This window comes from Biomphalaria glabrata, chromosome 9 (assembly GCF_947242115.1).
Source record: "Biomphalaria glabrata chromosome 9, xgBioGlab47.1, whole genome shotgun sequence".
NCBI lineage: Eukaryota > Metazoa > Mollusca > Gastropoda > Planorbidae > Biomphalaria > Biomphalaria glabrata.
The window spans coordinates 18,343,345-18,368,198 of NC_074719.1; the positions used below are offsets into that span (position 1 = coordinate 18,343,345).

Sequence of the window (24,854 nt, forward strand, 5' to 3'; positions counted from 1 at the left end):
CCCTAAAATCTTTTAATCTAATCTCTACGACAAACATGTTCATAGATAGTACCAGATGGAACTGGAGTTAAAACAACTGTAAATTCTACCTTAGCTATGATCACACCAACATGATGTGTATCTGAAATTTTAATTATAAAGATATCTACCACTTTTATGGACATGATATAGGGCTTGTTTCATCTGAGAGCCCTAATATCATTTAATTTGGTTCCTACAACAAACATGTTCATAGATAGTACCAGATGGAACTGGAGTTAAAACAACTGTAAATTCTACCCAAGCTATGATCACACTCACTTGTTAATCCTATCATGACAAACACCATTGTTTAAACACGGAGAGGGAGAGCAGTCATCAATGTTGGTCTGGCAGTTGTAGCCGGTGATGCCATCTATACATGTACATGAGTGGTTGTTGACTAAATCTGTACACGTCCCATTGTACAGGCAGGGATTAGGACTACAATCATCTATGTTTGTCTCACAGTATTTGCCTGGTGGTAGGAACAGAGTTCAATTACATATTTCAATAGGAAGTTCTCAGAAGTGAGTCAAAGAAACTATTTCATTCTTTGGATAATTTTGATTTAGCTGCTAACATTATATTAGTGATTGATAAAGAGCTGAAAAAAAAATTTCTGAAAATTAATCTGATATAAGCAGTAGTTACTTTAATAATGTAATAATGTCAAAGAAAATGGCAAATCTAGATGTCAATAATACATTAGATGACTTAGGATGTACACAGTTAAAAACAGTCAAGTACAGTCAAGAATATTAAATCTATAAAAAGAGTTATTTATTATACTGTAGAAATAGTATGAATATGTGGCCTATGTAAGATTTACTGTGGGAAAGATTTTTACCTTAACAATAAAGTTTTATATCTTATGTGTTAGAGAAGTGTGTTACAGAAGAGGAAGCTCCCACCCCTCTCGTCTACACTGCCTAAAGAAAAAGTCAAAGAGGATTGGTTCCATTGAATGCATCAATTTTCTTTTTTGCAATGATGTGGCATGCAACACAATGTCAGAAATGTACAAGACCCTCAGACCAAAAAAATAGTTGAGCCTCAATGGTTTACAAACATCTCCCTAACATTGGTTAACATAGGACCACCTTGTGCTTATCATTCATTATAGTGTCACTTTTGTTTGTGTAATAGTGATAACAGGAATAAGGAAATATTTTAACTGTAATATTAAAACTGTAATATTCATTTTTAAGTTTTTTAACATGGAAATTATTTTATTCATATTCTCTCATCTCACTGTACACAACATTTTTTTTTTATAAATGTTATTCACCTCATTAATAAATCCATTCTCAAATTTAAAAGTATAGTCTTTTTTACTAACTCTGACGAGGACAGTCAAGCCTGACTGAAAAAGGAGGGTTAGGAGTATGGCTGGCTACCCTACGCTGTTGATAAACCCATATAAAATCATCAAACAGTTAATCAACAGAAATCATCTGGGAAATGGAACTGTAAGGTTTATGACATATGTCGGTGAAAGCCAGAGTCGAAGGCCATCATCTCTCCCAGGACCACCACCATCATCAGTATGCAGAATGAATGTATGAGACTGGGAAGACAGCCCAAGTAGCAGCAAAGAGTCAAAATGTATTAGTTCTGGGCAGAAAAAAATGACTTCCACCGAAATCTTCTTATATAATACAGACGTTACTTCAAAAAAGAAGATGATTATGTCCTATGAGTCAAGCATCTAGTCATGCATATTAACCAATGACTTAAATTCTGCCAAGTCATTGGTTTTCCTGGCTTGCTCAGGCAACCCATTCCATGTTCTAATATCACTAGGGAAGAAGGAGCATTTGTACAAATTTGTCCTAGCATATGGAATGAGGAATGTGCCATTATCTTTGTGTCTTTCTGAGTATTTTATAAGCTTTTGTTTTTGTATTTGAAGATTATGGTTTAGAGTTTTATGTATAATTGCTATTTTACTTTTGAGTCTTCTACCCTGATTTTACTAAAGTCAAATGAGAATATTCGTTTGTTATGAACCTATTTTGTGTCTGTTCCAGTTTCTTAATGTTTTCTTGAGTTCAGGTTCTTCAACACCATCGTTAAGCTAATGCTACTTTAGGAAGAACCACTGTCACCACAATAAAAAAACTCCAGATATTCATCAATAACTGCCTTAGTATGATTCTTATGATCCCCTGACCAGACAAGATCTTGAATAAGAAAGTGTGGCAAAGAACAACGAAGCAGCCCATTGAAGTAGACATCTTTCAGAGATATGGAGATGGATAGGCCACACCCTTAGTAAGCCTGCAACCAACATTACAAGACAAGTCTTCGCCCGAAACCCCACAGGGTAGAGCAAGAGATGGACAGCCCAGAAATACATGGCACCATGATATGGAAGCAGATGCCAAGAAGATGAGAAAGGTGGAGAGACTTGTCCAGAAATAAAATATCTGGAGGAAGCTAATTGGTGACCTATGCCCCAGACCAGAACACAGGCTGCAATAAGATGTCATTTTTACAAGTTCACAAGTATATGATTGAGGAAGAAGTTCATTAGTAATATGACTGGAGAAGAAATTTAATACTTTATGACAGGGGAAGAAGTTCAATAATATATGAATAATGAAGAAGTTAACTAGTACATGACTGAGGAATGAAAAATCTCACTAATGTATCACTGAGGAAGATCTTTTTTTTTATATTACTTGGCAATATTCTATTGAAACAAGAAATTCTGATGCCTGAGAAGATGTAATGCTCACCTTCATATCCTGCTACACATGCACACGTTGATGACATGGGCAGATTGATACATGTCCCACCATTCTGACAGGTTTCATTTGGTAAACGAATGTCACAATAGGTCCTCAACTGTTCACACAGAGTGCCTGTTATTAAAAATGAAGATTGGAAACTCTATTGGCTTCAATTTTCATAAGAAGTAAGTTAAAATACAATTTTTAAAAGGACAGAACAAATAGAAATAAAACAAAAATGTCAAAGTTTCAAGTCAACAATACAAATTACAGTAGTATGTCTAGTATAGTGTTTATCTACATGTTAATGTTCAATACTGTGCCTTTCATACAACTACTTATTTACATTCCAGCACATATCCCAGTGCCATGTGTATGATAATAATTTTAAAGCCATTTATATCACGAGTCGCCAGAGAAAGACTATTAACTCTGTTAAAGTACTTTAAAGTGCAGAATCACTATAAAGATTGTTTGTGCTGTGCTAGATTTTTTTTTTACTATTACCACCAAATTGTATACATATATTTATATTATCTATATTGATAGTAACATGACAACAAAATAAATGAGTTAAAAGTATCTTCTTGAAAGACAAAAAATGTAATGTTCATTCAAAATGTGGTCATGAAATGGAACATATTAAAATGCTGATTTAAAATGTGGTTACGTGTCAGAATCTGAACACTATGTAGAGGATACAGTTAATACAAGAAATAAAGATTATGACTAAAAAAAAAAACTTACCCACATACATTTCCCCACCACTGACATTAGTTTTGCAGAAGCAAGAGAAACTTCCCTTAGGAGTGTTCTGGCACAGTCCACCATTTTGACAGATGGGGACAGAATAGTTACATTCATCAATGTCAATCTCACAGTTGACACCAGTGTAACCAGTCTTGAAAGATTTCCTAGTGCCATCAGGTCTGAAATGATATGCATGATTCTAAAAAAAAATCTGTTTATAGAGTGTAAAATTGCTTGGCTTATGCTGAGGTCTAAATTCCATTGAAGACTGGGATTTCGATTCGTAATACCAGCTCTAATGGGTACATGACAAACACTGGTGAAGTAAAGGCAGTTGGTCATTGTGCTGGCCACATGATGCCCTAATGAATCGAAAGCCAAAGAAACAGATTAGCTTTACAGCCCCATAGATCCTAAGGTCTTAAAGGGTCCAAATTCTGTCATAGCATCCCTACATCAAAAGTCAAAGGACAGATAATGATTAATTCATATGGGATTGAACATCTCATCAACATTAACTATTTGGATACCAACAACCTCAAAAACAAACTATGACATTTACTTCCTAAGCTGGTTTGGGTGAAAAAAGAAGTGCCCTTTCACCAAAATATCTTTAGCACTGTGAGTTAGTTGGGAAAAACCATAGCACTTTTGTTTTTCAGATATCAAGGTATTGTACCTATTCCACAGGAAGAAATGTACAGTTACAAGACCGAGTGGTGTATAAAAGCTACTCTGAAGTTATCACAAAGCAGATTGAAATGCAACATTATGACAACTGAGCCAAAACTTGTGCTTACTGCTGAGCCTAGTAAAATTTTTCAGATGACCAGATTCTGTATCATAAACTTTTCCCATATGATTTTTTGTTATTTCGCAAACAGAAGGAACCCCTTAGTGGAAAATATTTAAGACATAAAAATTAATATCAGCAGTTCAAGAGCAACCTCCCCCAAAAACCGGATGAGTTTAAAACAATGCTGTGATTGATGTATTCAAAATATGCATTGAATTGGGATGATTATAAGAACTAAATATATCAAATCAAGTTGCCCTTATAAACATTTGCATATTAATTTACTTAAGTACTTTAAAGAAATAAATCTTTGAAAATATGCAGTTTAAAAAAAAAAAGTTAGTTAACAGCCCAATTCTTTTCATTCAACATGGAGTGGGTGACCTAGTGGTCAAGTTTTTGGCTTTAAAACTGAAGTCAAATCCTGAAGACTGGGATTTTGAACTAGGGATATTAAAGATACCTCTTGAGTCCAGCCAACTCTAATGAGTGCCTGACATACTTAGTAAAGGTAACAGGCAGTAGCTAACAGTCGGCCATAGAAACATCAACTGTCCCTATACGTCTGAAAGAAGTAATTTACTTTTTAACTAATCATTCAACAATCAATCAAAAAATAAATATTATCTTTCTTATAGATTACAGATGTTACTTGAAAAAAAGAAGTTATTTATGTCCTATGCATTTCATGTGTCAATTTCGTCATACATGTTAATCAATATGACAGGGGTACTTGAACTCTGCTAAGTCATTGGTTTTCCAGGCTGATTTAGGCAACCCATATCATTCTCTAATGGCACTAGGGAAGAAGGAGCACTTGTATGAATATGTTCTAGTATATGGAATAAGAAATTTGACTATCTTTGTGTCTGAGGATTTCATTAGGTTTTGTTTTTCTATTTGTAAATTAGTGTTCAATGTTTTATGAATTATAGCTACTTTACTTTTTATTCTTCTGTCCTGAAATGTCTCAATCAAATTGTAATATTTGTTCGTTATCAGAGGATGCATATTCTAATCTTGGCCTAAGGTTAATTAGCATTTTACTTGTGTGTTCTTGTTTGATTTGTACAAATGTCTTTGAATAAACCCCATCAATATGGGGATTTCATGATAACTTTTCATTTATTATTACACCTAGATATTTTGTGGTTTTAGTCTGTGTTACTGGTTTACCATGAATAAGTTAGTGGTATTTATTTGTTTTATTTTTTTTGTTACTCTTAATAACTGACATTGTTCTGGGTGGAAAGATGTACTCCAATTTGATTCCCATTTCAGTAATTCTTCTAATTCTTTTTGTAAAATTTCAAAATCTTGTGTTTTTTTTTTTTTATTGTACTATAGATTGTTCTATATATTATGCAATCGTCTGCAAATAATCTGACATTTTATTCTTGAATTAATGCTATTTGGTAGGTCATTTATGTAAATTAGAAACAGTAGTGGGCCTAAGACTGCTCCTTGAGATACATCTGAGTTTACTATTATTGGTGATGATTTAGAGCCATTTATTATTACAGTTTAGAAAAGTATAATAAAATTGCATCTATTTTCTCAGTATAATCTAATATATTTGAAAATTCATCAATTAATCCTATTAGTTGAGTTTCAAATGATCTATATTTCCTAAAACCATGTTGGTTTGGAATGAGGACATTATTTTTATCAAAGTGATTTATAATGTTGCAACATATTATGTGTTCTAATATTTTACATGATGTTGGTGAGTGATACAGGTTTGTAGTTTTGGATACCTTTTTTCTAGTACATTTAAATCTCCTATGATTACAACTTGGTTTAAATTTATTAATATGTCTTCGTCTCCTGGTGCTGAGAATGCTGATGCAAAATATTAATCAAGAATTTTAGCTTTAATTTCATTATCATTATGTGTTTTCTTCACTTTTTAATGGGGATACTCCATTTTCTTAGATTTAATGTATGACCATAAAGTTTTATTCTTATCTTCAGATATTACTTTATTTAAATATTCACTCTTCAGTTGTCTGCTACCTTTTTGGGTTAGGTGTTTGATTTTAAGTTTCTGCCTTAGTTTCTTTAACTTTTTAAATATGTTTTCTTTTTTTTTTTTAATTTATTATCAATCCAGCTTTTCTTTATTTTGTTTCATAAGTATTTAGTTGGTACTTGATTTAATCTTGTCATTAAACTGTATGCGCTAAAGTGTATAATGCAGTTGAGTACTTGCTAAAGTAATGACTCTGCAATCATTACCATTATGAAAGTAAATGGTTTGGACTGTCACACAAAATAAAAGCATAAACCAATTAATATACTTAGACATAAATACAACTTGGAAAAGAAAAAATATGTCATAGACCAACTCACAAGGGAATATCAATAAACCTTTCTATACAGTTACAGGTATAGTTGCTCCTCCCAGATGTGCAAGTTCCACCATTCTGACATGGGTGTGTCTCACACATGTCTATCACTGTCTCACAGTTGGAACCAGTAAATCCTGAAGGAAAACAAATTTAGAAAAAAAAAGCAGTTGGTGATAAAACTAAAGTTAGTAAAGACTTATTGAAATTAATTTTTAATATCATTATTTGTTTTTAAATCAGTTCTAAATCAGGTCTAAAACTAATGTTTTATTTTGTTGTGAAGAATGAATTTTTTAGCAAAGGTTCAATCTATCTGACAATAACCATAATAACTTCATTAAAGTAAATATGAAGTTTAAAAGGATCAGAATAAGTAAAAATTTACTCAATATTAAAATCAAGTCTCTTGCGTTTTTTGACCACTCTGTCTGAGAGTATAACTTATAATACATTTAACATAGTTGAATATCCTGGTGATTCTCTGAAATTTGTGGTTCTGGAAGCTCTCAATAGACACTTTAATGTTTCTTCCATTGGATACATATGTTGAATGGCATTATAATTTACTTTAAATAAGAAAAAGTGGCAGAGTAGTAAAAATCTCAGTTGCCAAAAGTTTGATTCAGGCTAGAGCTTCATTTTTTTTTTACATTTGCTACCAAATCTTTCTTCCATTTTTTTTTTCATTCTACTATTCAATTTATTTTAAATACTATTGATGCATGTATTCTTTTTGAACTCTTTTTATTTATTTTGTTTACTAAAAATTTAGGGAAAAAAAATTGCACTTCATGAATTTCTTCCACAATCTACATCTAAAAAAAATATTCTACAGCAGTGCACTAAATCTATTACAATGAACCAGTAAAGACAAGAAACATATTAAAGCTATAAAATTTTCAGTTCATAACCAGGTATCAACTCATAGATTTCTTGATCAACTCAGTCAGTTTATTTAAGAAAATCTCACCAAATAAGTCCATCAATATTGAACATCAGCACATGCTAAAACTCAATTATTTAAGCCATAATCACATGACAACAAGATTTAGGTCAAATTGGAAGAAAAAGAAAGGTTCCTACCTATAGGGCAGTCACAGGTATGGTTGTTGACCTTATCATTACAAGTACGATTGCCAGGGCATGTAATGCCAATGCAGTCATCAATGTCGTGTTCACAGTTTTTCCCATCGAATCCAGTCACACAGCTGCAGGTGTAGTTGTGAGACAGTTTTGTAGAGGAGCAATTCCCACCATTTTGACAAGGCTGCAAGCTTTGGCAGGCATCATAAGGCTCAGTGCAATTCTTACCCATCCAGTCACTTGTGCAGTTGCAGTGGTAGTCATTGGGTGTGTACCAGCAAGTCCCATTGTTTTGGCAGGGATTGGAGTAAAGCCTGCACTTGTTGATCTCAGTACCACAGTTTACACCTTGAGCAATGACAGAGAGATAAAGGGATTAGAGAAATATAAACGCAGATAAACTTTAAGGGAAAACTTTGTAAAGAGATTTGAGAGAGAAACTTCTCTGACAACATGAAGACAAAGTAAACTAATAAGACAGTCTATGGAGGAGCCAGAGGCTTTTGGTTTCAATAAGCAAGTGAAAATAATGACCATCCGCTATATAAATGGCAATATATATTTCATAAGTTGTTAAAATTTTGTAATGATTATTTCAAAAGTTGTTAAAATGTTTCAACTTGACTAATTTTTCACTATGGTCTAATCTCTTTTGTGGGGAAGGAGGTATCTGGGAGAATATTTCCATGCTGCCTTTAGATCCTCAAAAACGACTCAGCTAAATATGGGTAATCAAGCACCATTACTAGGACAGGTCTCTGTGAAGACAGCTAGCCACATAATGAGCCAACCGGAGGATCTTAGTCTAAGTCATCCACTTACCCTCATATCCAGCAGTACAATTACATGCATAGGAGTTGATTAGATCCACACACTGAGCACCATTCAGACAAGGTTTGCTGGCACAATCATCAATATTTGTACTACAGTTGATACCGTTAAAACCAGGCTGGCAAACACATCTGTAGCCATTAACCTGATTAGAAAACAAAAATGCAGCACAAAAGTAACAAGTTGTCACCCTTTTATTTTAAAGAAACAACATTTATTTATTGAGAAGCACATTTCTTTTCCTGAATCTGTCATTTCAATATGACTTCGAAGAGAAATATTATGAGCTAGTAAAACTAACACAGTATAATTATATTCAAACTTGATCATGTAAAATTCTATAAAAATGATAGTCAAGCTTTAATTTACAAAAAAAATAATAATTAAATTTTACCAGATCTTGGCAGGTAGCATTGTTAAGGCAGATTCCAGGAAGACAATCTATAACATCCACATCACAGTTGGTGCCAGTATATCCAGGGAGACAGTGGCATCTATAGCCATTCACTAGATCTGTACAGCTGGTTAGAAACAGGGGCAAGAATATATGGTTAGCTTCAAGTGACAGGTCAATGCAAGCACTCAAGATTCACTTGAATTCAGTTACGACTGGTGAGTTCAAGTCAATGTTAGCTTTTTTTTAGCACTATTTGGTTAGGTCAGTTATTTTTCTTCATTAATATGAATTAATTAAGTAATGTTTAAAAAAATATTTTTACAAAGCTTATATCAACTCTGTCTGATATTTCTCCCACAACCATTCTCTGATCAAGTTGAAACTTAGCACAATTATTCATTGTCATAGACAAGACAGGAATACAAAGAAAGTAAACAATTAGACAATTAATTACTGGTAATTAGTTATTTTGTTTAATGGCAACAAGGTAAACTAATACTTCAGTTTTTAGCAGATATGGCTAAATTTGTTGGGTTTAGTCCCCTTAAATAATTGTAATGCTATTTCTCCCTCACATATTCTCCGATCAAGTTGATGCCTTAAACAATTATTTATTGTTCCGAACAAAACATGAATCAATGGACAAAAATACTCAATTGGTCAATTAATTATTGGTAAATAATATTTTGTTGGAACTTGAATAAGGGAAATAACGTGTACATTATTGGTACATACAGTTTTAAGAACAGAGTTCTTCCCATTAGATAATCTTTGTTGTTTGTTTTTTTTTTTTTTAAAAGGGATTTTTTATATTAAGCTTGTGTTTTTAATTTCATTAGTTGGTTAAAATGGGCAGAAATTCTAAAAACAAGATTACAAAGACAGTTTGAGTGGAAACACAAACTCAAAATCGGCCCCCGAAGTGGTCCACCCAAGCAGGAAAAAAGGCAGGTTTCAATATTTTCAGATGAATATCAATATTAAATTCTATCAGAAGTGGTCCACCCAGGCAGGTAAAAAAGGCAGGTTTCAATATTTCCAGAAAGAATATCATAATGAAATTCTATCAAAGGGAAATGACAGAGAAGAATGGAGAAAGAAGGTTGACAGATCCTGTGTGGTGCCCCAAAGGTCCAGCAGACCAAGGGATAGGTGAAAGTGAATGAGAAGTTAGATGTGAACCTGGCCTAACATATGTCTTATAATGAGTATCTAATTGATCTAATTGTATCTCTTATTCAAAGCCTCAAGAAAACAATTCCTTTAGTTTTGTGAATCATGATAGGAGTGATCTTGTGCAGTTCATGCGATAATATAAAAAACTACTTATTAATTGTTATTTAAATTACGTCCAACTTATTTGCATAGTAAATAGATTTTTTCTCTTTAAAAAAAAAATTTTTTTGTAAATGTAGTATTTAGTATGACAGAACTTACATAAATTAGCAATACAATTGTAAAAAACATATATTTTTTTATCAAAAATCTAAAACCATTTGCATAAATATGTTAAAAAATGTTAAATAGTGATCTCCCTTACTAAAAAGCCTCATGTGTTTGTTACTATTAGTAGTGAATAGTTGTAGAAATGGTGTATTTTTATGAAAAAACTGCTTGCATAATTTGATTTTAAAAATTAGAGCCATTGTATCAGAACTTTGAATGATCTAATTTTCATTTTCTCTGCTAGTTTCTGAGATCTAAATGGGACGGACGGACGGACAGACAGGCTACACAATAGCGTCTTTTCCCCTTTTGTGGGCCGCTAAAAATGAATATAGATGTTATAAAAAATTACTGACATGTTGCAACATGTAAAATAGTTTAAGCAAGACAAATTTTTTTTATATATTTATATTTTATGTTATATATGTTTTGAATGTTCATTCAGAAATGAAGATTATTACATTCTGGCCCAAACCTTCTGCAGGATGAAGGGAGATGGGTAGGGTTCAAACTAAGGACCATGAAGATGACAGTCCAGAGTGTCCTGCGCATGTGAAGTTTCTTTTCGTGTCTAATAGTTGTGTTTTAATGTATAGGAAGTAGTTTGTATTGAGTGTTTTGTTGCCAAGAATATTGTGTGTGTTTACGTCACACATAGTTCCCGTGTTGTCTTTGCAGCGGAGAGAGCTTTTTAGCTTGTTATTCTACAGTTCTCTGTTTTCCAGTTTAAACAGTACATAAGTACACTGCTTTAGTAAGTAGACTGATCTTTCGGTACGGGTGTCACTAATGAAAAATTCTTTGATGTATTGGCATTGCTAGATCTAAATTTTCTTTTGTTTCAGGGTGTTAGGCTCGGGCTATGAGGAATAGTGTTGTTTTCTCACCCTAGGAGTCATGATTGTGTCTAGAGTTGTTCGTTGTATGCGAAGCTATCGACCCGTAGGGCCAAGATGGAGTGTGCTTGTGAAGGTGTGTTATTTGCATAAGTACTGAAGCAATATTTAATATCCAAGATTCAGTGTTTGGCATAGTTTGAAACTTTTAGTTATTTGTACTTATCTTATTATTAAATATTGTTCTTATTGAACAATTGTTGATTACTCATTAACTGTTCCGTTTGAATGATCTTTTAGTCGATGTTCAGTTCATGCAACTTGATATATCTTTAGTTTCTGCTTTATCCTTTGAGGTGGGGAACCCGGAGAATGAACCTAGATAAACACATAAACCCGCCTTGACACAGAGCACATACTAATTGACCAGGCAGCCATCCTTTTAAGACATGACTTGTTTTGCAAGAGACCAGACACAAAAATTCTTACAAGACAGGACATGTTTTGCTCATTTGTGTAGTAATCACAATAGTAATAATCTTTTTTTTTTCTAAATATATTGAGAACTTTGAAAGTTGGAGCTTACTTTGTGGCGTTGTGACAGGGCTTGCTGGCACAATCATCAATGTTTGTGCTGCAGTTGTGATCAGTATAGCCGGCTGGGCATGAACAGTTGTAGCTTCCAGGTGAGTTGAGACAGGTGGCAGAGTTCTGACAGAACTGGAGGCTACACTCATCAGTATCTGTACACGCTGGATAGACACCTGAACCAAAAAAAAAAAAAACCTTAACTGGCAAAAGATCAACTTATAAAGTTAAGTAATTGCTATTCTAATACTACAGCATCATATTTAAAAGAGATTTTTTTAAAAAGACAGTCAATGGGCCCTTGGTTTGCACTGCATATGAACACTGTGCCCTAACCCTAACTGTGCACCTGACATGAAAAGTGGGATGAGTGGCTGAGTGGAGTAACCCACTTGGCTGTCTATCTAGAGAGCTCAAGTTTGAGTCCTGGCTTGAGCTGAGTTGTGTTTGATCAGCACCCCCTCCCCCCCCCCCCTTTTCAGGTCCATAAAAGAGATTGGACAACAGACCACATAGCATGAGAGATGTGCACACAAAAGTAATTTTTTTTTAAAGTGTGCCCTAACTGTGAGTACATTAACAGTGTGCCCTAATAGTGCACAAAATATGAATAAAATGCCCTGATACTGCAGTTTATAAAATATTAAAAGAATTCTTTGAAAAGAAAAAAATATACTACTGCTACACAATTTGTTACTAATAACAACTGGAGTTGATCTATTTACATTAATGTGTCAATATGGTCAACAAATTTATATTGTGCCTGTTTTATTCGATTCAGATTTATTCAATTACATTATTCAAGTTTAATTTGGAACTGCATTCAGCTATCTTTTATTACAAAGCTTCAGCACACTAGTGTGTGTCATTAGATCTAGGAGTACTTCAACATGAAAACCAAACAAGCACAAACATGACAGCTACTCAACTTTGCTACCACAGAAGAATATAATACAAAGATCTCAGTTTTTCTGTCCACTTTTCATTGTTAGACTTACTTAGACACAGCCACTTTTGTAATAGTGAAACATCAGGTTTATTAACCATTATCTTCCATACTACATGAAATATCATGCATCTAAAGCTTGAATTTCAATTTTAAGGTCTAAAAAATAAATAAATTCAAAAAGGAAAACATTTTCTACTTTCTCTACATTCTATGTCACTCTAATAGTACTCACACCTGTACAGCCCTCACACATAAATACACACCTGCATAGCCCTAAAAAATGTATACACACCTGTATAGCCCTCTTTACAGATACACTGAAACCCATTGACAAGATCTTTGCATGTGGAGTTGTGCCCACTACAGTTGTTGTTGACACAGTCATCAATGTTTGTGTCACATGTAGAGCCAGAGAAACCAGAGGGGCATCTGCAAATGAAGGCATTAATGGCATCTTCACAGGTTCCACCATGCTGGCAAGGCTGAGACAAGCAGTCATCCACATTCTGTTTGAGAATAAAAGCAACATGAATGAAAAAGTTTTGTTTGTTAGACAGTTCTTCATTCTTCTTCATTTTCATGTTACATGTGGGAGGGTTCAGATCAGTAATCCTATATCTGAAATGAATTGCGCAGTGGTTTCCAGATCAGGAAGTTCTCTGTATAGTTTTTGTTCTATAGGGAGGTTTTGGGGCCAGAGTCTTGTTCGGGTCTCTTGATATAGTATGCAGCTTTGAAGGACATGGTCAGCATTCTCTGGTGTAAAACAGTGTTAATGACAAATTTGCTTCTGGAGAAGGGTCCTATGACTTTCTATAAGCAGTCTTTTTACCGGACCACTATAATCTTTCCTATAAGCTATTGGGCTAAGACCTGATAAAGACATCAGGACTAGTGGTTACTGATCTCAGACAGTAAAGATTGGAACTGAAAGAGTTATTGCATAATGTATAAGCATTGAGGATTTAAGATGGGTACAGTATTACACATAACTATGCAGATCCAGTTCTAACCTGCAAATTTTGCCACATCTAATGCAGACAAAGTGTTAGTCTGACTAGGGGGTCTACTTCAGTTCTTATCAATGTACACGCCTGTTTAAGCAAGAGCTTTTCTTTTAGAACTAAAAAAGTGTTTTGCATAATAATCATGATACTAAGCTAGTGAACATAAGAGACAACCTGTATGCTTCAATGTCTGTACAGAGAACACATTTGGAGTATTGCAAAAGCCAACATATAATCATCATAAAGAGATTTCTAGCATTTTATAGTGAGCACCTTGTTAGAATAAATGTCATTAGCCGTTATGTTTCTAGGCCTGTCTGAGTCATTCGGATAGCAATTAGATCATACTTCATCAGTATATTTAAGCATCATGGCTAATGGAAGATCCAAGTTTGATGAGCAAAGTAATATAACTACAGGAGGAATATCATATTCTTTCATAAGTCACACATTGTGTGACCCACATTTAAGCAAATCAATTTTAGCCAAGCTTACCTGGCAAGGTTTACCCTCGAATCCTGGTTGACAACTGCAAGTGTAACTTCCTGGAGCATCATAGCAGGTGCCATAGGCCCCACAAATAGAAGTGTTCATGGAGCACTCATTTATATTGACAGAACAATTGGTTCCAGCATAGCCTAGCAAAAAAAATGCATAAAGTTGTTCTAATGTAATAACAGTGTCATTAGAGTCATACTGGCACTACCAACAACAAATATATTGGAAATACAGTAAATGATCAGTTTCAATGTTTATTCAACTTTATAGTTTTGATTCTATGCATATATTATAGAATATTTTGGTAACTTTTCACGAGTTGTATGTAATAAATTGGTTTTAACAGAGATTAAAAATTGCAGATGAATAATAAATAAGACTTTACAACTTTAATGCCTTGAGTTAGGCAGTTATACAATGTATTTAAAAGCTATTTGTAGATATCATATAAAAAGCAGACTTATTTTACTGAATTTTACTATATTTTGGTCAGTGTTGACACCTTAACAGTATTTATAATTGAACGTCAAATATGGCCAACTTAATTGGTAAAGACAGTATGGATCACTGAAATGATATTATTCAAATCTATAGAGAAGATGTCGAGGCACTGTCTTAGCATCTTATAGTAGGTTTCCCCTTTTGTTTTAACCCTAGATGATTGTTTGGTTTTTTAATAGATCAAATAATACACTATGTAAACCTTTCTAAATGAGAAGAAATATCATAAACTATATTAGCAATATTTCAAATAAATTGCTTATATTACAAATCTATCATTTTAAACAATTATTAGTTCAGAATCTTAAGAATGTAAAATAGTAAAAACTAATTCTAAATCAAGGTTTAGAGAAACAAAATGTGAAGATGACAAAAACATGATTAACAGCAGGGCCACATAAGGGAGATAACTTTATTTTGCTGTTATCAGGGTGTAAAGTTCAGTGCTATGTCTTAGTGACTAAAACTAAAGCAGAAAGACTTCAGTTACAGTAATTTTGATTCTCCACTATATACTAAGCTATCTCAATCATTCAATAGAAACATTGCCATGCAGAACCCAGTACTCAACAACCCATTACCCCACTGGCACTACTAGTAAATGAAAACTTATTCTTCAGTCTTGTATGTGTTTTATAGATTTCAGACTTTCCTTCAAGAAATGAAGATTATTACATCCTACCCAGAACTCCTGCAAGACGGCAGAGGATGGCAGGGTTCAAACTCAGATCTACCATGACGAAAGTCTGGGACACCTATGAACATGCAGCCCTCCTTCAATATTAGCATCCAAATGTGCTTTTAGATTATTCAACCAACTAGTGAATCTCGGTGCAGTAAGGTCTGCTTTATTAAGACAGTCAAAATGTTAGGCTGACCAATATTTTGTTGTTTTCAAATGCATGAATGGCTATTGAACATGTAAAAACCATACTGAAACCTATTAAACAATGATAATGAAAATGACATTTGTTTTTTTTTCTTTTTTAATGCACTTCATAACAATGGACAAGTTACTTCAGTTGGAAGAGCAAATCTTCATCTAATTAAATATTCAACAAGATGACATAAGTGGTCACCCTCGCATTAAGATGGTGGAACTAAACATAAAAGTAAAATGGACTTTACTGGCATGCACTAAATATCTAATTAAACACTACAGAAATCTAAAGAAACATTTACTATTTCAAGAGCATATATGTATAATAAGGCAACACACTTTACAAGAAAATGGTTAATTGCTATTCATCTTCCCCCCTGTTACCTGTCTGAGAGCAGTTACAGCTATAGGAATTGTTACCACTAACACAGATTCCTCCATTGAGGCAAGGGGTCAGTCGGCAAAAGTCAATCCTATTCTCACAAGTCAGACCATTATAACCTAAAAAATGGCAAGGACAACAGCACATACCAACACTAAATACTAATATACAATTATTTATTCATATGTTAGAAAATCAACAAAAAAAAACATAACTTTCAACATAATGTATCACCAACTTTATATAGTCACTTGGTGAATCATGAGTCAAAACCAATCTTTTATTTTTCTACAGTGCAGGTTAACACCAGTCCATTGATAAACTCCAAACAAAAATGTAATTATTTATACTCAGATGATATGAATTTGATTTTAACTAGATCAAATAATTTGTGGATGCCTTGAGACTTTTTCATGAGTCCAGTGTAATCATAATGTTAGAAACTATCTTTAAAAATAATAATAATAATAATCAATATTGTCCGTAAGGAAATTTGTCTTACAATTTGTGCATTACATGAAACAAAACATTATAACTATTAAAAAAACAAAACGAATTCAATTTAAAAGCACAAATTGCATGTCGCCACAGGGCAGCGCCATTTTGAAAAAAAAATTTACTGTCTTGAACACCAAGTGACTTCATCTAGTTTTAGCAGGCATGATTACAATAAATCAAACCAGAAAATAAATAAATGTCTACAAACTATTGATATTTATAAGCTTCAAAAAGTGATATTAAATTAGCTTGCTCTTCATTTGTGTATGGCTAAAAATAGAAATTCAAATGTATGGTTTTTCACAGCCTTTTTTTTTCTTAATAAGAACAATTCACTTTAATTGATTATACTATTATACAATGAAGGTATTTATCATGTAGATGACAAAGTTAAACAAATTAATTAGTTGTTGTTTTTTAAATTGATATTTTAAAAAAATAAAACAGGGTGAATAAGTAACTTAATGTTAATGATTAATAATAGTAACAAAACAAAAAAAAAAGAAATGAACTTCATAAGAATTTTTTAACAGTAACATTCTTAAAAATTAATTTCAATTTCAAACACAAAATAAAATAGTAGCTAAAACCTAACAATGACCAGATTCTACTTTGCATACCATAACTAGACCATCATGCATAATTGACTATTACTACTACATATAGGATATTACCTGGAGGGCATGTACAATTGAAAGACGCTGGGGTTGACAGATTATGGCAGGTTCCTCCATTTAAACATGGATTTACTTGGCATCCATACAGTTCTGGTAAAATATGTCATGAATTACAGCCAAAAAGATTGACAATACTGATAATAATTTGGGGGATGCTATTTCTTCATATTTGTAGTTACTTTTCAATCACTTAAAAAACAAATATTGGGAAGATAGAAAGATAAAGGGGGGAGAAAAATAAAGATAAATAAAAAAAGTTGATCAATAAAAGGAATGACAAAAAGATCAATGGGAAGACAAGCTGATAGACTAACCGCTGTGCCAGTGAATAGCTTATGAAAATAGAAGGTTTTATAGTTATTTATTGTTAGTTTCAAACGTTAAGCTACAAAGAGTAATTCTCTTCTCAAAGTATACCACCATATTTGTCAATTAAAATTAATTTCTTTCCTTTGATCAATACCAAATAAAATAATTAATACCAACAGTTAATTAGCTAATTAGTTAACTTTTTTAATTGATAATTTTTTTGTCAGGTACAAGAAATAATTTTGGAAAATTTAAACTTGATGTGAGATTGGTCATGCTAGTAGTTACTTGTTTTTTACATTTTTACCAGACAGAGAGAGTGAGTGAGTGAGCTTTGTAAAAAATAAATAAATAAATAGAATACGCCAATGTTTTTCTTTGACGAAGTTTCCTAAAAGCAAACTTACTGGCCAAGTCATTCTCACAGCGGGTACCATTATAATTGGCAGGACATTGACAGGTGAAGTTTCTGAATAGATCTATACAGGTACCACCATACAAACAAGGGCTATCCCAGCAGTCATTCTGATCAACTGAAAATAAAAAAAAGCATTTCACAATTTTTAACTTTCTGAAAGTATGTGAATGTGAAAAGTATAATATCTTTATTTTTACAGGGCAGTAAAAAAAAATGTGTACAGTGAGAAAAAAAATTGAGACCTCCTGAAAATGTAGATGCTATTTTGTTTCCAGTAGAAAAATAAAAGCTGTGCTAGATGATGAAGGATTGGTCTCATTTTGTATTTCTATTGTTTTCTTTAATGGTATGATAATGAAAAAAATTAAGAACCATTTAAAAACTTCAATTGTAAGAAATTTCTTTGGTGTGAATTAATTGAATAGTATTGAAGGAGAGAAGGGCAGGTCAGTGCCCCCCCCCCCCCACACACACACACATACATGATACCATTCCTGTATGACTATTTCCTTTGACCCTATCACACTCACTACTGCATATCACTTTTGTTCTTAGGAACAAACAATACATAGAGAAAGAGGGAGAGGGAGAGAACTAAAATAGGAGAGGGAGAGAAGGAAAGAGAGAGAAGGAGAGGGAGAGAGATAACGAAAATAGGAGATGAAGAGAAGGAAAGAGAAAGAGAGAGAAGGAGAGGGAGAGAAGGAAAGAGAAAGAGAAAGAAGGAAAGAGAAAGAAGGGGAGAGAGATAAAGAAAATAGGAGAGGGAGGGAAATAGAAAGAGAGAGAAGGAGAGGGAGAGAAGGAAAGAGAAAGAGAAAGAAGGAGAGGGAGAGAAGGAAAGAGAAAGAGAAAGAAGGAGAGGGAGAGAAGGAAAGAGAAAGAGAAAGAAGGAGAGAAGAAAAGAGAAAGAGAAAGAAGGAGAGAGATAAAGAAAATTGGAGAGGGAGAGAAGGAAAGAGAAAGAGAAAGAAGGAAAGAGAAAGAAGGGGAGAGAGATAAAGAAAATAGGAGAGGGAGGGAAAGAGAAAGAGAGAGAAGGAGAGAGAGAGAAAGAGAAAGAAAGAATGATAAAGAACGGGATGGTTCATTTCAAGTTAAAAGTCTATTGGTGAGAGCATAACAAGGAGTAGTGTGAAAACAAAAGTGTGTATGGGTGGGTGGGGGGTCGACAAAAGGGAGAGAGAGAGAGAGAGAGAGAGGAAAGAAAGAGAAGTTCCAACACATCCACTATTAGAATTCACGGACCACAAAGTATGTTTGAGCTAAAATGTAAAATGTTTGACACATAAAATAAACAGCATGTAATTAAGAACACTTGCACTTTTAGTGCCAGAGAGAAAATAAAAATAATACTAAAAGAGGAAAGGGGAAAAGGGGAAAGAATGAAAAAAATGTGTTTGAAACAGAACATCACAGGTTGAAACGTAATGAATGGCAGACTGTCAGTAAGCCTATACTAATGTCTAATTCTTTTTTATGGCTATTCAGTTCAGTCTAAAAGTCTTTTGCATTCCGATGCACATGTCCTTACGTATCAATTATATACACCCAATGGGTTATGATTATGTGTGTGCAGTAGGGCGCGCGCGCTCGTGTGTGTGTGAGAGAGAGAGAGAGAAGGGGGGGGGTACACAATATACAGTTCCTTACCTGTGGTGTTTGACGACTGCGAGGTGGTCTCCAAAGCTAGGGCCTGGGGCGTGGCCCCACAGAGGACCACCGCTATCAGGACCCAGACTACCAGCATCGCTCAATGACATCCGGGGTAACTAACGGGCTGACACTATTACGTATTATAAAGTCCTAGACTAGAATGAACTCTGCACTTCCACAAGAGTTACTTGAATGCTAACACTTTATTCCCATGGCACTCCATCGGTATCTCGCGTAGTTCACAGTACATTACAACTCAGTGGTCAAATCAAACACAATCCTCTTCCCATTGACCATGAATGAAGTCTAGCTCTAGGATTCTACTAAATGTTCAGGTATACGCGGACACAGCTGGACAACTGAATTGTTTCTAATATTATTATCAGGTATAGTGTTGCAAAATATATCATCGACAGATTGACAACCCAAAAAATCAACTGTGGAATGTTCCAGGTACTTCAACAGAAGATAAATACCTAACCTAAGTGTCACAAAATATTTCAGAAAGTGCAGATATTTACAAGGACAGTTGACATTACAGGGCACTTCGTTCGCCCTCACAAGTAACCAATTCGAAAGGATGGGCTAGTGATAGCTTTTTTTTTTAATAATAAGGGAATCTGCAGCTTCCCCCAGTTTAAAAAGGGGAGTGGAAAGTATTAGCACTTTACGACTAATCACAATACGTAAAAGTTAAACATTTCCTTTGGTACCAATACGTAAAGTTAAGTTAATTCCATGGTACCAATAGGTCTCGTATAGCACTAATGTGTCAAGTTAAACATCTATAGTACCAATACTTTAAGTTAAAGATCTCCTATAGTACAAATATGTTATTTCCTACAATACAAATATGTTATTTCCTACAGTACAAATATGTTATTTCCTACAGTACAAATATGTTATTTCCTATAGTACAAATATGTTATTTCCTATAGTACAAATATGTTATTTCCTACAGTACAAATATGTTATTTCCTACAGTACAAATATGTTATTTCCTATAGTACAAATATGTTATTTCCTATAGTACAAATATGTAAAACTACCAAACAGTACAATCATGTAGAAGCCTGTTATTTGATACACCGTTGGCTACACACTTCGCACTGCCATGCAGGACTTAACAATAAAGGCGCGAGCGGTAAGGGTTTGGGTGGGTGGCTGAATGCCTCATAGATATGCCAGACACAAACAATGAGATTTTCTTATCACGGAAGAATGAGCGGCCGTCCCTAATTGCAAGCCTGAGACGCTCTACAAGATAACGTGCGCCCCCCCCCCCCTCAACTCGAGAGTCTATTTTGTCTCTGGTACATTGAGAGTGTAGCGCTATATCAAGGTTGTGTAAAGTAAACCCGTTTTGAAGAATGCTATGGACTTGAAAGTAAACTCATTGGGGTCTCTCTCTCTTCCACCTCCGATCTGTTGCGCAGCAGGAATTCAACCAAAACTAAAAGCTGCTAGTCCATGGATGTCTTAGTGCAGAACTCAACTCCAGCAATTCATCGAACGTGGTGGGGAAAAGAAATAACGGATGGGCTGCAGAGAGGGAGACAGAAAGGGAGACAAAAAGCCCACGATGGAGACAAGTTAAATGGGCTGCAGAGAGGGAGACAGAAAGGGAGACAAAAAGCCCACGATGGAGACAAGTTAAATGGGCTGCAGAGAGGGAGACAGGAAGGGAGACAAAAAGCCCACGATGGAGACAAGTTAAATAAAAGAAAATATTTGGCGACTGTCAAACCATTCGAAGACACAAGTACGTAGCAAATAGATTCATTAGACACTTTTTTTAACTAACTGGCCAACGCCTTACAAAAAAACTGATATTTGGTGGCTCAATTGTCTCAATGTATACATAGACATGATGGAGTCACGTATATTTTGAAATGACCAGTATGTGTTCTCAGCTAGCCTCTACCCCATCATATATTTTGAAATGACCAGTATGTGTTCTCAGCTAGCCTCTACCCCATCACCCCCTCCTTTCTATACAATTCTTATAAGAAGTTTTTAAACAGTCATCTGTTTTATTTTTCTTTCCAAGACCCGCTACAATGTGCATATTAAAAAAGAATCTATTTTTTTATGTTAAGAAATCAGTACAGTCAGTCATTTTGGTTACAAACTATCGCCATTGACCTACAATCTGTTCGTTCAGGAAAGAGATACATGCAAATGACCTGCATATCCCCTTAAAGCCACACACGCCCGAAGAAACGTGAGCACGCATACACATACCGGCCAACTCTATGCAAATATCTGACCACATGGCCAGCAACTGAAGAAGTAAGGGAGATAACAACATAGTGTTATAATCACCATCAAGTCGGACACCTTCCTACTACATTTTGTTTGGCCATGCGGTGACATTTGGTGGCCACAATGAACAAAGGGAGATAAGTGTCGGGAGTTTAAAACGCATTTTAAAGTCAAAAAGCCAGTTTGAACTGTTAGACTAATGTCAAGAGTACAGGTTTGTTCTGGAATTGAAATTCTCAAACTTTTACCAGTGACGCCTCCCTGAATCAAAGAATGCTATAATAATTTCATAAGCCAGCTTTGGACATTTGGGAGCGTTGCAGGCTCCCACAGTGAGATCCGGTAGGATTTAAACAGTGTAATGAAAACAAAAAGTTACTTAATGACATATAATGATAACGATTTTACGCTCGTATTTCGCCTAAATATTTACAGTATGCTTAGACATTAAGCTAGTCTTAAGTTTAGTCTTTTTTTTTTCCCGGAATCTAAGTGTTTCCTGGATAACTTGTGTTTTGTGTACTAGAAAAGTTCTTTAGGTGAAGAGGCAGCCATTTACCTCTCCATCCAGAATGAGGTGGGGGGGGACGCTCTAAGCGCCTCAGCGGAACTTCCGGAACCAAGCTTCAGAAACTCTTCTGTCGTCTGGAACGCCTTTTAAAGTAAAAAGGGGTGGGGCGGACATATATTGAAGTGTTTTCTTACAATCAGACCACACTAGCGGACATATATTGAAGTGTTTTCTTACAATCAGACCACACTAGCGGACATATATTGAAGTGTTTTCTTACAATCAGACCACACTAGCGGACATATATTGAAGTGTTTTCTTACAATCAGACCACACTAGCGGACATATATTGAAGTGTTTTCTTACAATCAGACCACACTAGCGGACATATATTGAAGTGTTTTCTTACAATCAGACCACACTAGCGGACATATATTGAAGTGTTTTCTTACAATCAGACCACACTAGCGGACATATATTGAAGTGTTTTCTTACAATCAGACCACACTAGCGGACATATATTGAAGTGTTTTCTTACAATCAGACCACACTAGCGGACATATATCGAAGTGTTTTCTTACAATCAGACCACACTAGCGGACATATATTGAAGTGTTTTCTTACAATCAGACCACACTAGCGGACATATATTGAAGTGTTTTCTTACAATCAGACCACACTAGCGGACATATATTGAAGTGTTTTCTTACAATCAGACCACACTAGCGGACATATATTGAAGTGTTTTCTTACAATCAGACCACACTAGCGGACATATATTGAAGTGTTTTCTTACAATCAGACCACACTAGCGGACATATATTGAAGTGTTTTCTTACAATCAGACCACACTAGCGGACATATATTGAAGTGTTTTCTTACAATCAGACCACACTAGCGGACATATATCGAAGTGTTTTCTTACAATCAGACCACACTAGCGGACATATATTGAAGTGTTTTCTTACAATCAGACCACACTAGCGGACATATATTGAAGTGTTTTCTTACAATCAGACCACACTAGCGGACATATATTGAAGTGTTTTCTTACAATCAGACCACACTAGCGGACATATATTGAAGTGTTTTCTTACAATCAGACCACACTAGCGGACATATATTGAAGTGTTTTCTTACAATCAGACCACACTAGCGGACATATATTGAAGTGTTTTCTTACAATCAGACCACACTAGCGGACATATATTGAAGTGTTTTCTTACAATCAGACCACACTAGCGGACATATATTGAAGTGTTTTCTTACAATCAGACCACACTAGCGGACATATATTGAAGTGTTTTCTTACAATCAGACCACACTAGCGGACATATATTGAAGTGTTTTCTTACAATCAGACCACACTAGCGGACATATATTGAAGTGTTTTCTTACAATCAGACCACACTAGCGGACATATATCGAAGTGTTTTCTTACAATCAGACCACACTAGCGGACATATATTGAAGTGTATTCTTACAATCAGACCACACTAGCGGACATATATTGAAGTGTTTTCTTACAATCAGACCACACTAGCGGACATATATTGAAGTGTTTTCTTACAATCAGACCACACTAGCGGACATATATTGAAGTGTTTTCTTACAATCAGACCACACTAGCGGACATATATTGAAGTGTTTTCTTACAATCAGACCACACTAGCGGACATATATTGAAGTGTTTTCTTACAATCAGACCACACTAGCGGACATATATTGAAGTGTTTTCTTACAATCAGACCACACTAGCGGACATATATTGAAGTGTTTTCTTATAATCAGACCACACTAGCGGACATATATTGAAGTGTTTTCTTACAATCAGACCACACTATTCAGCATAGTAGATAAACAAGGGAAAGTCACAGGTCAAAGTCGGATAAAAAAAAAAGGATGCAACACTGGTCAATAACATTAAGAGACATTCGAGGCACGCACACACAAGTCTATAATGAGCGGTGTCGTCGTACAGATCCTCCTCGTGTTGGTAAGACGTCTGGCCATTGTATTGTTTCTGACACAAATATTTCGTCTATTTCACGATCAACAAGAGTGCCAGAATTTCGACCACTATGAAACGCATGAAAGTCTAGAAGAAACGTTAGCGAGGACGTACATCTTCAAAATGGTGTGAGTCATGGGCGTAGCCAGGGGGGGGTTCTTGGGGTTCAAACCCCCCCCCCCTGAAATGAAATCCCCCCCCCCCCGGCAGGGGGGGGGGGAACGGAATTAAGTGACTGATTTTTGCTTTCATTTTGTTTATTTTAGGTGAGATTTTAATACTAAATCATCACTTACCACAGCACAGCCTAGGCAGTTTTGAGTTAAAAACCCTCTACCAGGGGGTTTTGAGTTTAAAACCACCTACAGGGGGTTTTGAATTTTAAACCCCCTACCATAGGTTTTTGCAGTTAAATCCCCCTCTTCTTTAAACAAAACAAAAAAAAAAGGAAACAACAA

The 24,854-nt window shown here is 34.8% G+C and overlaps 1 protein-coding gene across 5 annotated transcripts in view; it reads right to left on the reverse strand.

Annotated features, from left to right (window-relative positions):
* The window catches only part of LOC106074918 (protein crumbs-like), a 107,340-nt gene that overhangs the window by 61,233 nt on the left and 21,253 nt on the right, over positions 1-24,854 (reverse strand). For 3 of the 5 annotated variants that reach the window (XM_056042045.1, XM_056042044.1, XM_056042046.1), the window contains 13 exons: positions 17,943-18,068; positions 17,224-17,316; positions 16,054-16,170; positions 14,286-14,428; positions 13,076-13,289; positions 11,833-12,010; positions 8,962-9,088; positions 8,559-8,712; positions 7,737-8,084; positions 6,655-6,787; positions 3,504-3,685; positions 2,763-2,888; positions 301-496 (listed from right to left, as the gene is read on the reverse strand). In XM_056042045.1, the coding sequence (XP_055898020.1) occupies positions 301-496; positions 2,763-2,888; positions 3,504-3,685; positions 6,655-6,787; positions 7,737-8,084; positions 8,559-8,712; positions 8,962-9,088; positions 11,833-12,010; positions 13,076-13,289; positions 14,286-14,428; positions 16,054-16,170; positions 17,224-17,316; positions 17,943-18,068 (2,137 nt within the window). Of the gene's footprint in view, positions 1-300; positions 497-2,762; positions 2,889-3,503; positions 3,686-6,654; positions 6,788-7,736; positions 8,085-8,558; positions 8,713-8,961; positions 9,089-11,832; positions 12,011-13,075; positions 13,290-14,285; positions 14,429-16,053; positions 16,171-17,223; positions 17,317-17,942; positions 18,069-19,606; positions 20,091-24,854 lie in introns of all 5 variants that reach the window. The other 2 variants (XM_056042048.1, XM_056042047.1) reach the window with 2 other exon arrangements.